The following is a 15,924-nucleotide window of genomic DNA, read 5'->3' as shown; positions in this document are numbered from 1 at the left end:
TTACCATTTTACAACAGAAACATAATTGGTTTTAATCTCTTCGAAGTAAACTATCACAAGATCAGTGTACTTACATAATTTTATTACAAAACTAAAAAATATGTGTGTGTGTGTGTGTGTGTGTGTGTGTGTGTGTGTGTGTTATGAAACTGCAGTTTAATATGTGGACTCACATCTAGCATTGATTAAGAAGAACCCACTTCATGCAAAATCATACGTCGTGAGAAAAGTCACCTCATCAGGAAGACTAATGTAGACATATTTATTTTGATTGGTTACGCTTATCCAAACAGGTGTATGTAATACCTGTATATCGGTTAAGTGGCATCAGTAGATCAAGTGCATTCTCCAGATCACTTCGGGACAGATGGTAATAGGTAAGCATAATTTAAACATTACTTCATAGATAAGATTAACTGCTTTCGAGCAAAAGCAAATAATTCATCAGATTTAAATTTTCGAATTTAGAAAAATATATATTTAAGAACAATACTTCTTGTTACGATTTAGAGTCATTGGTAGAAACTGGGCAATATCTTAAAGTCGTCATCATTGCACTGCGTTCTTAAGTATCCAACTCCACTAAAACCCATGGATGCGTATTGCGAAAGGTTTCATCCCTTAAGTCTATGTATAAATGACCTGGGGTTTTTCCGTTTGTCATTTTGTCTATCTTTCTATCCATCTATATATCACTCTTTCCATTTACTTTTCTATTTATACAGTTTTGTGGTTGCCTTTCCGTCCACCCCACCACCATCGATTTACCTATCCAACGAAATGTTTGTTTTTGTCTTAATATATTTGTCTATGTGTATATGAAGGAATATGCTAATGTGTATATGTTTATGTAAGTGTCTATATATATGTATGTAAGTGTCTATATATATATGTATGTGTCTATATATATGTATGTATGTGTCTATATGTATATATGAGTGTGTGCTTACTACATCCATGTGGAGTTTTATTCAGGGTGTTTTAAGCACTAAATATCTTTATTTGACTTACAAACTGACTGCCAGTGTCCAAAAGCACTAATTTCATACGTACAACTCTCCTTACATACTTCCGTAATACGAGCCGACAAGAACTCCGTCCTACCAGGAAGTTCTGGTTTACAATACATTTCATTGTGTGTACAAAGTGTACATGTATCCTAATGGTGTATATTTGCTTAGATAACACACATCTTTTCAATACAGTGTGTGTATTGTTGATAATACTTAATTCCTTCCAGACAGTATATCAGTATTCTGCAAATCGCAATATTTAAGCGTCAGTATATTGTATGAAATCTTTCAGTTTAGTATATTAGCAACAGAACGTCTAGTGAAATGCGGATGTTTAACTCGTAATTGTATCGTATGTAATCCACAGTTATATTGCACTGCTACGCTTTAACAAAATTTGAAGTGTGACAAGGAAGGCTGTTAAATTCAACGTTCAGACAAAGTATCAGTTTTAGAATTTATTTAAACCAACATCAATAAGTCAATTTGTTAACTCGTTCGTATTACATCTAACAGTGGTAGCTATTAGGGTAGAGCATCGGACTCGTAATGCAGGGATCACGTGATTGATACCCGCCTAAACCAGCCTAGGTAGGCCGCCTATGTGTGTTCCCCGGAAAGGCACGTGGCTTCCTCTACCATCACATGATATAGTCACTACTGTGTTAAAAATGTTGTTAAAAACAGCAAAACAAACGTCCATAGTGAAACATGCTTCTTCTCATTCCAGACCTCGGTTTAGACTTCCCAATTTATACATCTTTCTGATATTTTGATCACATACTTTTTGGCGAGGATACAATTTTTCACACAAATTAGATTGCTCATTAAATTCCCTAAATATTTATAGGTCTAACATTTTATGATCTATAGCAAAAAGTTAGAGATACTTTCAATGTTTTCGGTTTATTTGATTATCAATCTGTTATCAAATCAGAATGCATCCATAGATTGCATGCGAAGAAGAAAATAACAACTGGACGACCGATTGTACCAAGGTTGCAAGCGTGGAAGGCTAAAATCTGCGCCACCCTTTCTTCACTTTCGTTTGATGTTAGTAGAAACAACAAATCATGTTTATTGTAGGATCTACTGACAAAATCAGGGATTTATGTTTTGCTTAGGGATGCTGCTGCAATGGCTCTAGCAGAGCTCCAACCCACAATTTTCATATCACTTGTCAACATAACCGACCACTAAGTCAGGTTTCTCTCTATTTCTTAATTTTTGTGTGTAATTTTTAGAGTGATGTTATTTGCATGTAAAACTTAGAATGAGAAAAGAAATGAAATACAGTAGGACTCAATAATACGAATGAGTTGGGAACCATGATAATGTTTTGGATGATCGGGATTGTCTTTGAATGCTGGAAATATTTAGCGATACTATGTCGGTTCAAATATACCGAACAGTCAGTTAATCATGGTTCGGATAACCAAGATTTTACTGTGAATTTATGGACGAAATGACCTGTAGTTGGTTAAGCCCAGTAGTCACTATACGTGTGCACTGAGTAACTTCATGGCCGAATTGGGTCAAGTTTACAACAGCAATCTCTGTCGTATCCCTAACATTGTGGGAGGTTTCGTTGTTGTAAATTTGGTCGTGATTCCACGGAAGATGACTAACGTTGTGGTTGTGGGTGCTTTCATGGTTGTAAAGCTAGTCATGGTTCTACGGAAGATGACTATCGATGTGGGGAAAAAATGTTGTCCGCGATAGCTGAGCAGAAAGTTGATGCGATGAAGTGAAAAATATATGAGGATGTTCTGTACAAAATGGAAGATACTTATATTATCACTGGCTTTCGTTCGTCAGCTGATTCTGATATAATTAAGAAGTATTTGAAAGTCAGAAACGTTTGTGCAATATGCGTCCCGCATATTTTTTGAGGGCTGATCAAAACAGACTCAGGTTGAGAATCGCCAAACAGCTGGTACACAAACCTGAAAAGGGTGACCAGAGACGTTTCAATGACATTGACACAGGTGATTAAACCGGGATTTACTTTTCTTGACCGGACACAAGATAATATAATAACGTTTGAATCGGGAAAAGGCGAGCCGAGACTCAATTCGATCTAATTTATTCGGACTTTCGAAACAGTGTTATATGCATTATCGATCGATGCAAAAGTCCCAGAAGTCCAAGTACTTCTACCTGACTCCTCAGGTGCCTCTGGGCACGTTTACACTTCAAAAGTGTTGTGGAAACGTTGCGAACACTAGGGAACTACCCTGAACGCGCACCGGTAACCGATGTACCCTCTGCTCCATGACACAATGGTGTCATACAGCCGTCGTCGTGGCAGACTTCCTGAAAGAGAATAGCATCTAAACTTTGCCACATCTTCCGTACAGCCTTGATTCAGCTCCAAATGACTTTTGATTGAATCACGTTATCAAAGATTCGCTTAGAGCATACAATGTGAAATCCAATAGTTTTTAATCAGATTGAGAAAGTGTATAGATATTTATTGTGGGTAATTTGAGGAGATGTACTGACGCAGTGTTCACCATCGAAGAACGTTGTTGTTAGGAAGAAGTTTTTAAATGCAATCCAATGCGCTCACCCAATAACTGCACATGCTAAAATGTATGAATCTTCTTTTTTTCCAGTCATCGGACTTCAAAGCTAACATTTATGTTGTGAGAAAAATGTTGATGGAAACCTACGACTTTCTTATGCCAAACGGCATGTTGATACCTCTCCAACTGTTTGCCGACACTCGGTTGGACATAGTAAAAGTTCGTTTGTTCAAGGAGGCAAAAAATTACCCTGCCTACGAGCTCCTTGGAAACGGCCATCAGTATGTGTTTGGAGGGGTCACACAGGAGGCAGAAATTGAGGAATTCCGAGACGAGACTTTGAAATTATTGGACTTGCCGTTATACCTTCCATTTCTAACACTGACCATGCCAAAGCAACAGAAACGATCATTGCAAATGCGGCATGATATAGGTATATTTAATCAGGTTACTACTACCATCACATCTACTACAACTGCTACTGCTAGTACTACTTTTACTACTACTACTACTAATAATAATAATAAGAAGAAGAAGAGGAAGAAACCAAAAGAAGAAGAATTAAATATAACTTAAAATAAATTTAAGAGTCTTACCTTTTTTCTCAGACTATGTCTTGTTTCCATGTCAGACCTAAATCAGAAACCTGAACCATTAATTACTGAAAATATGTGCTTTGAGTGTACGTCTGATATAGATATAAAAAGCTAATAACGAAGTCACAATCATTTAAGATTAATAAATTTTTTCTTCTACTTTTGCTTGGAATGAGCTACAAAGATCGTTTTCAACGAAACAATGAAGAACTGTAAACCAAAATAGCAATTCATCAATATCGCTAACAATATACAGTGGAGTTAATAATGTACCTTCACTCTCAAGGTAACAAAAAGTATATGAGAGAGAGAGAGAGAGAGAGATTTTAAGTCACTCAGATTTCTTATAGACCTGGCATGGCATGAATAACCCAGAGAACTGTGCCTCATGCATTTATTGCCTTACATATATGAAATATTTCTGCAATTTTTCCAGGAAAAGCAATGGGGATCAGTGTAGACTACCTAGATACCATCAAATCTCCAGAAATCCAGGACTTCAGGAGGGACGTGGCCTCTGTGTGTGAGGAAGTGGCTCTGACAAGACAGTCATTACCAGAAATGAAACGTCTGCTCTTTTATTATCCACCCATCCTTGATATAAATCCTGATCTTCCCATGCACGTTGCCGACATAATGAACAGTAGGTATATCGTTAAAATTTTGAATTAAGGAATTAGATCAATTTCAATAGCTCCTCATCGCGAATCCCAAAGTTTTATATTGACGTGGATTTATTCATGTAAAACATTTTTTATTTAGCTACTCTGCGTACAGTACAGTAGTAACCCATCTGAATACATACATACTGGACTGCTATATAATGTCATAACCTAACATAGATGACGTAATTAAACCGATCTTGAACTATGAAACGTAGTTCGCAGCCCCGTGTTGTATTAATTATTACCAAGGGGACACTTAGAGAGGCAGTCCAGAGTCATGTTACATAGGATGAAGGGGGCACTTTGACACCAGATTCGTATATAATATGGTCAAGGGAGGAATTTATCACGCAGTCAAGAGTCATATTCAATAGGCTCAAGTAGGCATTTCGTCACGCAGTCCAGTGTCATATTAAATAGAATCAAGTGGGCACTTCGACATACAGTCCAGTGTCATATTAAATGGAATCAAGTGGGCACTTCGACACACAGTCCAGTGTCATATTAAATGGAATCAAGTGGGCACTTCGACACACAGTCCAGTGTCATATTAAATAGAATCAAGTGGGCACTTCGACACACAGCCCAGTGTCATATTAAATAGAATCAAGTGGGCACTTCGACACACAGTCCAGTGTCATATTAAATAGAATCAAGTGGGTACTTCGACACACAGTCCAGTGTCATATTAAATAGAATCAAGTGGGCACTTCGACACGCAGTCCAGTGTCATATTAAATAGAATCAAGTGGGTACTTCGACACACAGTCCAGTGTCATATTAAATAGAATCAAGTGGGCACTTCGACACACAGTCCAGTGTCATATTAAATACAGTCAAGGGGGTACTTTGACACCTCTCCGTCTGAATGCAAATAGTATTTACTAAAGTGGTATGGATATAACTGGTATAAGGACTGGAAACCGGGTATGCATTTAGTGACTTTGTGGGTAAGTTACTTGTCTAAAATACGCATGTACTGCTAATGTGAACGAAGGAGAACACAATGAATACTTTGTTTTAGACCTTATTGACTGTTATATAGAAAAAATAGCACAACACTTGCATTATAACCATTTGCATACACAGGGCAAATTCCTATTTACAAGCGTAGTCCCGTGACTTTGCATCTACTGTATCCACGAGGGAGGTGTACTTTATGAGAGCATTTGCATTTGTTTATATAGGTAATTTTTACATACATTCGTATGTTACCCGCTCCTTCAAAAATCGGTCATATTATCATTTTCTCGAAGCAACCACAATACATAACTTGACTTTTTGAGTGGATTAAAGGAATCATTTGGCTGATGAAAATAAACAACTAGAACTATCTCGGTTTTGGGTGTGAAGTAGTAGTGAAGATGGGAGGTGAATCTTATTTCAGAGCACACGTAATGTCAATAATACATGTCTGATTCAAATCCTGCCAAAGAAACGTACCTAGTATACAATTATGTTATTTTGTTTGAACAGCAAAGGCATTCCTGATCAAGGTGTATATATACAATCCAGGAGAAGAGATGGAAATATATGATGTTCAGGTAAATATCTTCTCGTAATTTTGTGTTGAGTCACTTATAATATGTATGCATGCCTGCATGTATGTATGTATGTATGTAAGTATGTATGTATGGGGGTATCTATATACACAAATAAACCTTTGATACCCACAGGTGTAAAAGGCAATAGTGATATCTTCACATGTCGGTATACATCAACAGTTCTTGCTTCATTTCATGCGGTTCAAGAAAAAATCGTTTACTCATCCCCCAGTTGCGCGTCATTCGTAGTGCTTTCTGACTTCCAGCTAAAGTTTTACCTAAAGTAAACATGTTAATGTCATCATAAACTGCCTACCCAAGTCCATTCGGAATTCTCTTTTAATGTTCATTTTAGTCCGTTCACTTCACTGACGGTGTTATGTATATTTTATTTAACTTATATTTGATTTAATGTAATTGTTTGTAAATTATAAAATCTTTTTATTCGTAATTTCATTACATGTCAAAATAATGTGATTTTGTTACTAGGAATTTGATATTTTCCAGAAATTAGCTTGACCTGACTGTTTAGTCGTAAACACCGAAGTTTGTATCTTTTAATGACCAAGTTTCTGGCCGTGATTGAGAATCGAGTAAACAAAATTTTTATTTTTTAAAATTCCTTCTTATTGTGTGAATGATAATAGTGAAATCGAGGCTGTACTGGAATACGTGGCCCTAGACACGTGAATACCTTCTCAACTGTTCTGGAATGTGATCACGTGACCCTCATACGGGTAATTATTTTGCGTATTATTTGACTGTATAACCTTTGTCTATAGAGAAATAATCTTATTTTGGGCTTTACCTTGGACACTGAAAAGTGTTTCGTTGTGACCAGTTTGAAATTCTATTTTAATTTTTATTCAAAGTTTTAGGGTTTTAAAAGATTTTTTTCCTGGAAATATTTGAGTGCTCATGAAGAATTCTTGGACAAAAACATTTCTTTAAATTTTGTTCGGAAATTTAAACAACAGAATATTGTTTGTGAATCAACAAAGAACTGTAGACACGTCTGTACTATAAAGGCTATGACGTACGTCATCATCTTCTATTTTGGAATTTTCATTGGGGCTCGAACTTGAATTCATTAGAACATTTCATTACTAGGACTTCTAAAATTTAATTCGTGGATTATTCTTGGATTTAGTTTGGAAAAAATTATTTGTTAAATTTTACAAAGCTTGTTTTTTGCACTTTTTCATTGTTGCTGTTTATTAGAGTTAAACACATAACATAAGAATAAGGGGCTCGTCCGGTATATTTGAATTTTGGCTAAAATATTTCAGAATTCTTTGGGGGGCGGGGGTTAAATTTGAATTCCCCTAATTTTTTTAAATCTTTACTGAAATCGGCAAGCTTTTTCTAAAATGTCATCAAAAGTGGAAATCTTTCTTCCGAATCTTACCCAAGAACAGTTGGATCTTTTCAGAAAGATAAATTAATTCATCTTGCCAGAAAATATGATTTTTCTGAGGTAAAGGCTTACTTAACGAAACAAGAAATAAAACCTATTGTGGTCCAGTACTTGGTAGAAAAGAATGTTTCGGATAAGAGTGCTTTGGTTTCAAACAGTAAGTCTGTATCAGACTCTGACATACACGTACAGGAATTATAATTAAAATACAAAATGGAATTGGAGTTGATGATGCTGCAACTTCAGAAAAATAAAGAAGCAAAACAAATGCAGTTGCAATTTTAATTGGAGTAAGAGAAAGAAGAACTGAAATTGGAGAAAGAGAAAAAACAAATGAAATTTGAAAAAGAGAAAGTGCAACTTTTATTACAAAAAGAAGAACAAGAGAACGAAATGCAGATATATAAGAAATAAAAAGAAAGACAAGTGCAGCAGTTACAAGAAACACAAATGCAGGTAGAAGAAAAACAAATGCAGTTACAATTTGAAAAAGAGAAGAGAGAGATGGGAAAGAGAGAAAGAAAAACAAATGCAATTGCAAAAAGAACAAATACAAAAGGTAGAAAGAAAGAGAATACCAATTTAGAATGAAAGAAATGGAGCTTGCAAGTGAAAGGCACATTCCCACTTCAAATACAAATTCATATTTCGATGTTGCAAAGATTATTAGGTTAGTGCCCCCGTTTAAAGAAAAAGATGTAGACAAATATTTTCCTTTTTTGACAAAGGTGCTGAAAATTTGAAATGGACAAGCGAGCATTAGACTTAGTTATTACAATGTGTATTTATTGGTAAAGTTAGTGATAGTTACCGTTCACTGTCACTTTACCAAAGTGGTGATGATGATGTCGTTAAGGAATGCATCATACAGGGTTATGAGTTAGTCCCTGAAGCCTATCGGCGAAAATTCAAAAACTATTTTAAAAAAAAGCAGCTGGACAAATTCATGTCGAATTTGCAAGAGAAAAGAGCAGTTATTTGATAGATGGTGCTTAGCCAAGAAATTTGAACAAGATTATGAAAGTCTCAAACAACATGTTTTACTTGAAGAGTTCAAGAACTGTGTCCATGGTGACATGAAGACTAATTAAGACTTGGAAAATGCTGCTCGCGCTGATGATAAATGTTCCTTAACTCATAAAGTTCCTTTTGTAAATAAGGCATCCACTCAACAGTCTTCTGACAGAAAAGTATTTCACCGTAATACAAGCCCTTCTAAATCTCAAACTGGCACAACTTTAAACAATCAAGCTTCCGATAAGCTTGACCAAAAATCCTTGTCTCTTCCTACGTGTACCTATTGCAAGAAAACAGAACACGTCTTTCTGATTGCTACAAATTGAAAAATAGGCATCATAATCTGGACAGACCTATTCTAAATGTTCTAATTTCTAAGATGTCATGGTCACATTCATGTATTGAAAGCAATAAATTTGTTAGGTCTAACAAACCCCAGTCTGATTATATATATATATATATATATATATATATATATATATATATATATATATATATATATATATATATATATATATATATATATATATATATATATATATATATATAAAATTATGAACCATTCATATAGAAGGGTGATTTGGTCAATCTTATCCCTATTATATATTTAAGGGACGCAGGAAATATTCAGGCTCTTTTATTGTCCGTACTTCGCCTTTTTCTGAAATGTCTTCTTCTAATGAGAGGGTTCTTATTCACGGAGTAGAGTGCAGCTTTGTTAACGTTCCTCTCCATTGTGTAAATTTGTCATCTGACTTAGTTTCAGGACCCGTGACAGTCGAAACAGTGGCTGTTTTACCCGTTGATGGCAATCATTTATTAGCAGGCACCGATCCAGAGCTGTGGGAATGGAAAGCATAATAATTTGCGAAACTAGAGGATTACCCAGTGTCTGCATTAAAAGCTACATATATGGCATTATTGTGCATACGCCGATAAGAACAGCCTCGATCCATATTGATATATTTCAAACGCAACAGAGTCATGGGGATCTAGAAAACAAACAAAATTGGATGTAGGCAATTATTCAAGCTCCTTCATATGATATAAGAAAGGTTGGATATAATAATTCAAAGAGTTATACATGCAGCAGCATCTCTTCTACAAAATCACATGTTCTTACCATTAATAAAGCTCTTTTTCTTGCACTTACGAAGCAAAATTGGACAATGCCACAGTACAAAGATATTATAATTTACCGTTTAGAAGGCAAATGTACTTCTTGGGACATCACCCTCAAGAATTTGGAATCGAAGACACCTGGATAGGAAGTTGAGTTTTGGGACCAAATTCAGCAGAAAAACAATAGCCGGAAGAAAATATTTTTCAAAAAGAGTATGTTTATATACGATCAAATTGCATACTCTGCGGCAACTGCTGTTTTGACATCTTTTGATATACGTAGGGAATCAGGGCCGAGGGCTTTCTGACATTTTAGGGAATGTAGAACAATCAGATGACTCACAATATTATGATGGTTTGGAGACATTAATGATATCCATCAACTTTCTTAATCACATCCCCGAGTTTATACTCAGAAAAGAGAAACAAATGAACTTATAATACTAGTGGCAGTATGTGAATAGTGTCTGCATACAATTTTTATTCATCAGGTGCTAGTTATGGTGGCCTATGGAAGCTTTCTTCTCCTCTCGCTTTTGTCAGACGCCTCAATTTCTTTATCACTATGATCAGATTAATAAAGTAAGGTCTGGTTGTGAGTAAATTAGACCAACCAGCTATCGGACGAAGTCCAAGATAAGTCCTACAAATGTAACTTTGTTGTGATGGAATCATGTCTAACATTCAACTTGGTTGACCTTAATTAATAATAGCCAGGAGTGGCTAAATGCAGCATGACAAAGGTGGTGATATCGTACAAAATAAGAAACCCATTGTAGCTTTGGGTTTTGTTTAACAGCCTCCGGACCTGCATTTCAACCCAAACGAGGACACTGTTCATTGGCAGGACATGCTGACCAAATACTTCATAATAAACCCTCTCCATCTCGAAGGAAATAGGATGATGGAGATGAAATCAAATTCAACGTTTCTGCGCAGAGATATCCTCTGATGTTTTGCTGAATACTGGTGTTCAGGATCTGACAACTAGTGATATTCAGGAATCACTATTTCACATACGTTCGGCCAAGTACAGCTTAACATTTTTGTAAGGGAATGAATCGATGTTTCTGATAATGCTTATACACAACTTAAGTTGTGTATAAGTTCCGAGATGTACTACACAAGGCAAATACAATAAACTTCTCATCCCTGTATGAAGCGACAACAGACATGAATGAAAGATACACTATGAAGACAGGCATAATACACTGCAGAGTCTCAGTTCTGTTCACCAGGCTTACCGGAAAGTTGATCTGCACAGAGTGTTACAACATGAGCTGGCCATAACCCGACCAGTTCAGAGAGTGTTGTTGCACTAATATATTTCCTTAAAATAAATTGGAAAATGATGTTAATGACTGCAGGCGCGTCGAAGTGTCTGAAATACATTCCAGTGCATGAACTTTGCTGGATACGTTAAGAAGGCTGCATAAGAAGTGTTTAACTCAGATAATCACCTTCTCACAGAACTTGACAAGGTATACCTGCCACGCAAAACAATGTGGGATGGAGGGAAATGCGTGTTTGCAAGTTATTCATTGTACCAAACGATGAACAGTTTTGCAAATGAATCTCTCTGGAAACACCGCTTCCATCAACCCACGTTCATCTATTCGTGTTTAACAAGCACACTGGCAAAGTACGGTATGGAAGCAGGCCACCAACTCACAGCTTGTAATACCTTTACCTGCAACCATGGACTCGAAAATGGAAGATAGACAATTGTCACCAAAGCTTGTATCACTTGCTTTAATTCCGCAAACATGTTGTCTTCTGTAAATACACAGAGGGCCGCACGTTGCACATTTGCACCTGCAGGATATGGAACATGCCCTGGAACATTCAAGTGCGCGGACAATGGAAGCCTTTGTAGGAACCATTTTGCTGAAATGTAATATAACTGTAAAAATATTTTCACTTGAAATGCTTTTTAATTCTAGTTTTTACCGACAAATCCCCTCCCTATATATTTCACATTTTGGCTACGTTGTTTTTGTTTTTGTTTTTACAAAATATTCTTTTTCATCATACCCACATTCTTTGAGAACAGGATTTTTTCCTCATCGTTTCCTCTTAGATTCACTTTTCTAGATTAAGTGTGCTGGTCTATCTAACGATATGGGTTGAACAGAATGTCAAGTTCTGACGTATGTGGTGGACGTGTCAGCTGTATATTGGACTGGGAAGGGTTATGTATAGAGAATCTAATTTCAACCAAAATTATCCATGCAAGATGCTGCAAAAAGTATTATTGAAGTCTGAAAAATTACAGCTACGAAGCAAACTTTTGTTATTTTGAACTGTGCGTTGCGCTAGAAAAGACCATGTACGTGCTTCACATAGATAGCGATTATTCTACGGATGAAATTACAGATTTTCACACGCTTGACCAGTCTCTTTGATCTTAGGAGAATCTACTAATTTGCCCAGCCTAGTCAGTATTAGTAAGTTATGTCGGTGCTATGCTAAATATGGCTTGCAAAAGTTTAGAAACACTAATATCCGTATATTTGATATTTGAAGTGTTCACCCAGTGTGGTTTAAATGAACTTGATTTTGACCATCATAGATCGACGCTTCTTGGACGCCAAGCAGAGTTATTCATGAGATCATCTTTCAAAAATACAGTCGAAGAGGGGAAGAGAAACAAATGGCGGAAGGAAGAGCGTTAAGAGGAGAACAACTCTATGTTCTAAAATCCTGTACAAGTGAAGAATACATGCTCAAAGAATGCTGCTTGCATTCCTACAAGGTACGTACAATTTATTGTAGATTCTGAAGATTCGATGTTCCGTTTATATACGTCGAGTTTAACAGAAATTAATTATAAACTACTAAAGAATCGTTTTGTCTAAGTTATTTTTTATCAGATTAAAGATTATGCCAATAATTCTATTGAATGGAAGTAACAACAAACTGGAAGATTTTTCATTAGTAAACAAAACAACATAATTAAAACTAAAAGAATGCACTCTGTACACTTCTGACCACTTTGCGCTATAAAAGTTGTTCCAAAATATTATAAAACGATATTATTTATTTAGATATTGTTTTGTTTAATTAAAAGCGATGCATAAATACCTTTCAGCAAGCGGCACGTGCTAGATCACCTGAGTCTTCGAACACAAGGCAAAATGTTGATGTATCTGCCCTTAGGTCATAAGTCCCTACCTCCAAAGAAATAGCAAATGATTAAAAATGTACTGTAGCCTTGGCAATTCAATATAGTGTTGTACAAATATTGATAGAATTCTCAATCATGTAATCTATATAACTTGAATCGATTTCAAATTGCAGTACATTCGACACTGTATCACATGGGACACAATTCCTGCACTGACGCTGTTTTTTCTGGACGACCTACTTCATAGTATTCCGATGGAAGAGGGTAAGTAAGGGTTCGTAAGTGGTAAACAATTTAGAAATATGTAAGCGTTTATGTCGTAAGTGGCAAAAACTATTAAGCCATCAGAAATGTTGTAATAACTTTAATCAGTTCAGAAAATTTCTTGATTCTCCTCATAAAATAAATTCACAGGAGCTACATTACAGCGAGATGATGGCATGTATTGCTTTACAAATATGTTCCTCGGGATGCTGTGTAAATTTATTAAGATATAGCTCAGCGGTAACTCGTTGTTTTATTATTTTATTTTGCTCTCCAGAGTTCGATCATAGTTTCCATCACATGGAAGTATACGCTTCACCCATCCAAATTAATGGATTCATCAAACGTATCTGGTCTACTACACTTTAAAGACCAAATCTACATATGAGCCATGGAGTAACTGGGTCTTAAGTCATAATAATTTGATTGACAATTGACGTAAAATTCATGAAGTTATTAAATTCTTAAAACAAATAAAAATAAAGAAACCTAGTCTAGAAGCAAAGCGAATAATACGCTAAGCGACAAATTACGACGGCAGATCCATGTGATCACCCACAAAAAAAAATATTTGTGTCAAGTCATTTTTTTCTTCTAATTTTTCTTATCCTGTCATGTGACCTTTTGGGGAATTGATTTCGTTGTCGTTGTTCATGGATCTTGAACTCTTATTTGTAATAGGGTATGATATAAAAATCACACCGGCATGGATTAGAGCCCCAAACCTTTGGAATGGATGATGAAGCATCAATACCTTTAGCTACAAGTAATCAGTTCACAAATGATTGTATTCAGAGAAGCCGCATCTTGGTTATAGAATGTGTTAATGCTTATGTTGTCACGATTTTCTAGTGTTCAAGATTATAGTTAAGTCCACTAATGTCATAAAAGGGACCAAGACAACTATGTGTAATATTTAGGCTGCAATGTGGCCAGTTCACGGAGTTCCATCTCTAATAATTGCATGTGGACCACCAAAAGTAACCAATTTGTGTGGATGAAATCTTGAACTTTTTGAGGTTAATATGGTATGCATTACAAAGACAGGCAAAGTGTGCATCCAGTGGAACTCTAAGGGATCTCGCCTACAGATATGTGGGTATAGTGACGCTAGTAATGAGCGCTCATTATGAAGGGAACAAAATGTGTGTGAGAGAGAAAAAGAGAGAGACAGATCATATAAATATAGCATAAATAATATAATCTACTAGAGAAATATAGGTTGTGGTTTTTAGACGTGAAAAATAAGACATGATTGTAATTTGACCAGGCACCCCAATCAAAGATGATGACCTGGAAATACAGTCTCTATCAGATATGGAACGCCTTCTTATTTGCTATCCTCCTGTCCTTGACGTAAATCAAGATCTGCCCATTGATGACATCTCTAATGGTAAGTAAATCACTAAGATAGATTATTAGGACTTAGCACACCTTCAATGGCTGTCAGTAGCAACTTTAACGGTTGTCAGTAGCAACTTTAATGGCTGTCAGTAGCAACTCTAATGGCTGTCAGTAGCAACTATAATGGCTGTCAGTAGCAACTTAACGGATCTCCATAGCTCTTCAAAAACACTTGATTATACATTTAATTTGTTAAAGTCTTCCGAGAGGGTGGGAGAGAGGGAGTTACATATATACACCAGACAGAATGGAAAATGATATCCCTGGATTTTGCAGAAGAAAGCTTAATACAATGCAGAATCAACGTTTAATACAAATAATATCATCATTAAGGTTAGAAAGTTTTTATTCTGCGGAAATTGGAACCCAGGTCCGCTTTGGAACTCTCTATTATTGATTATATGTACATTGCTGTCAGTTAAAGGAATAATTTTAATGTGGTAAACAAAGTGTTGATCGGTTAAATACTTCTAAATTTTCTTTTATTTTTGAACAGCAAGGAGACTCAAAACGAAGGTGTATTTAGAAAATCCAGGGGAAGATATGCTGATCTATGATGTTGAGGTAAATATTTTGTTATGGCACCTTATTTATATTTCCCTCGGCACAAAGCGGTCTTTTATATACTACTGTGCCTTGAAACACCACCCTATCAATAAATGGGATAGCGTCAACATATGGTGTCTAATTACTTATTTTGTACATTGACAATGTCTCTCCCGTAAGCCACTCCATCAGGAGCAATACAGAAGAAATGAGATGTCAAACATCATCGTTGACCGTTAGTTTTTCTTCAGATCACTCAGTTACCTCACCTTCATCTAAAAAGAAGCACGAATGATTTTGTTGTGTAATAGCATAAACAGTATTTGCCTCTTGGAAGTTAATGTAATGTTCTCGTGATGTTTTATTGTTATCTTTATTACCGTATGTATATGTGCATTACACGTACGAAAATTATGTAAGTGAGCGATCAGACAAGGGTCTGCCCTATTTGTACCAAATAAAAAATAGTACAACGGCAGGGATAATGATCCACCAGTGCATTTTGGGACGACTAGTCGTGGTCTACGTTGTTTGCAGTTGATGAACGTTATACAAATACAGGCCGTGTTAAGTGTTTTCGTTCCTAGATGACGAGTTTTGTTGGGTTACTGGGTTCAACCAATCTGCCAGGATAACTACTTTCGCAAGTTGCTGCTGGTTCGTTGATTCAACTGCAGTTCC

The 15,924-nt window shown here is 36.0% G+C and overlaps 1 protein-coding gene across 1 annotated transcript in view; it reads left to right on the top strand.

The window, feature by feature from the left end:
• Positions 1-279: 279 nt before the first annotated feature.
• LOC149781624 (phosphatidylinositol 4,5-bisphosphate 3-kinase catalytic subunit alpha isoform-like) overlaps positions 280-15,924 on the top strand; it is a 46,356-nt gene continuing 30,711 nt past the window's right edge. Inside the window, exons 1-8 of the mRNA XM_089935672.1 lie at positions 280-377; positions 3,632-3,974; positions 4,574-4,780; positions 6,279-6,346; positions 12,475-12,657; positions 13,203-13,293; positions 14,564-14,686; positions 15,194-15,261. Of these exons, the coding sequence (XP_089791798.1) occupies positions 3,671-3,974; positions 4,574-4,780; positions 6,279-6,346; positions 12,475-12,657; positions 13,203-13,293; positions 14,564-14,686; positions 15,194-15,261 (1,044 nt within the window). The 5' untranslated portion in view covers positions 280-377; positions 3,632-3,670. The remainder of the gene's footprint in view (positions 378-3,631; positions 3,975-4,573; positions 4,781-6,278; positions 6,347-12,474; positions 12,658-13,202; positions 13,294-14,563; positions 14,687-15,193; positions 15,262-15,924) is intronic.

Source organism: Sinohyriopsis cumingii, chromosome 15 (assembly GCF_028554795.1).
Source record: "Sinohyriopsis cumingii isolate HCF-2022 chromosome 15, ASM2855479v2, whole genome shotgun sequence".
NCBI classification, from domain to species: Eukaryota; Metazoa; Mollusca; class Bivalvia; order Unionida; family Unionidae; genus Sinohyriopsis; species Sinohyriopsis cumingii.
The sequence above is the reverse complement of the archived record's forward strand: the minus strand, read 5'-3'. Positions and strand labels throughout refer to the sequence as shown.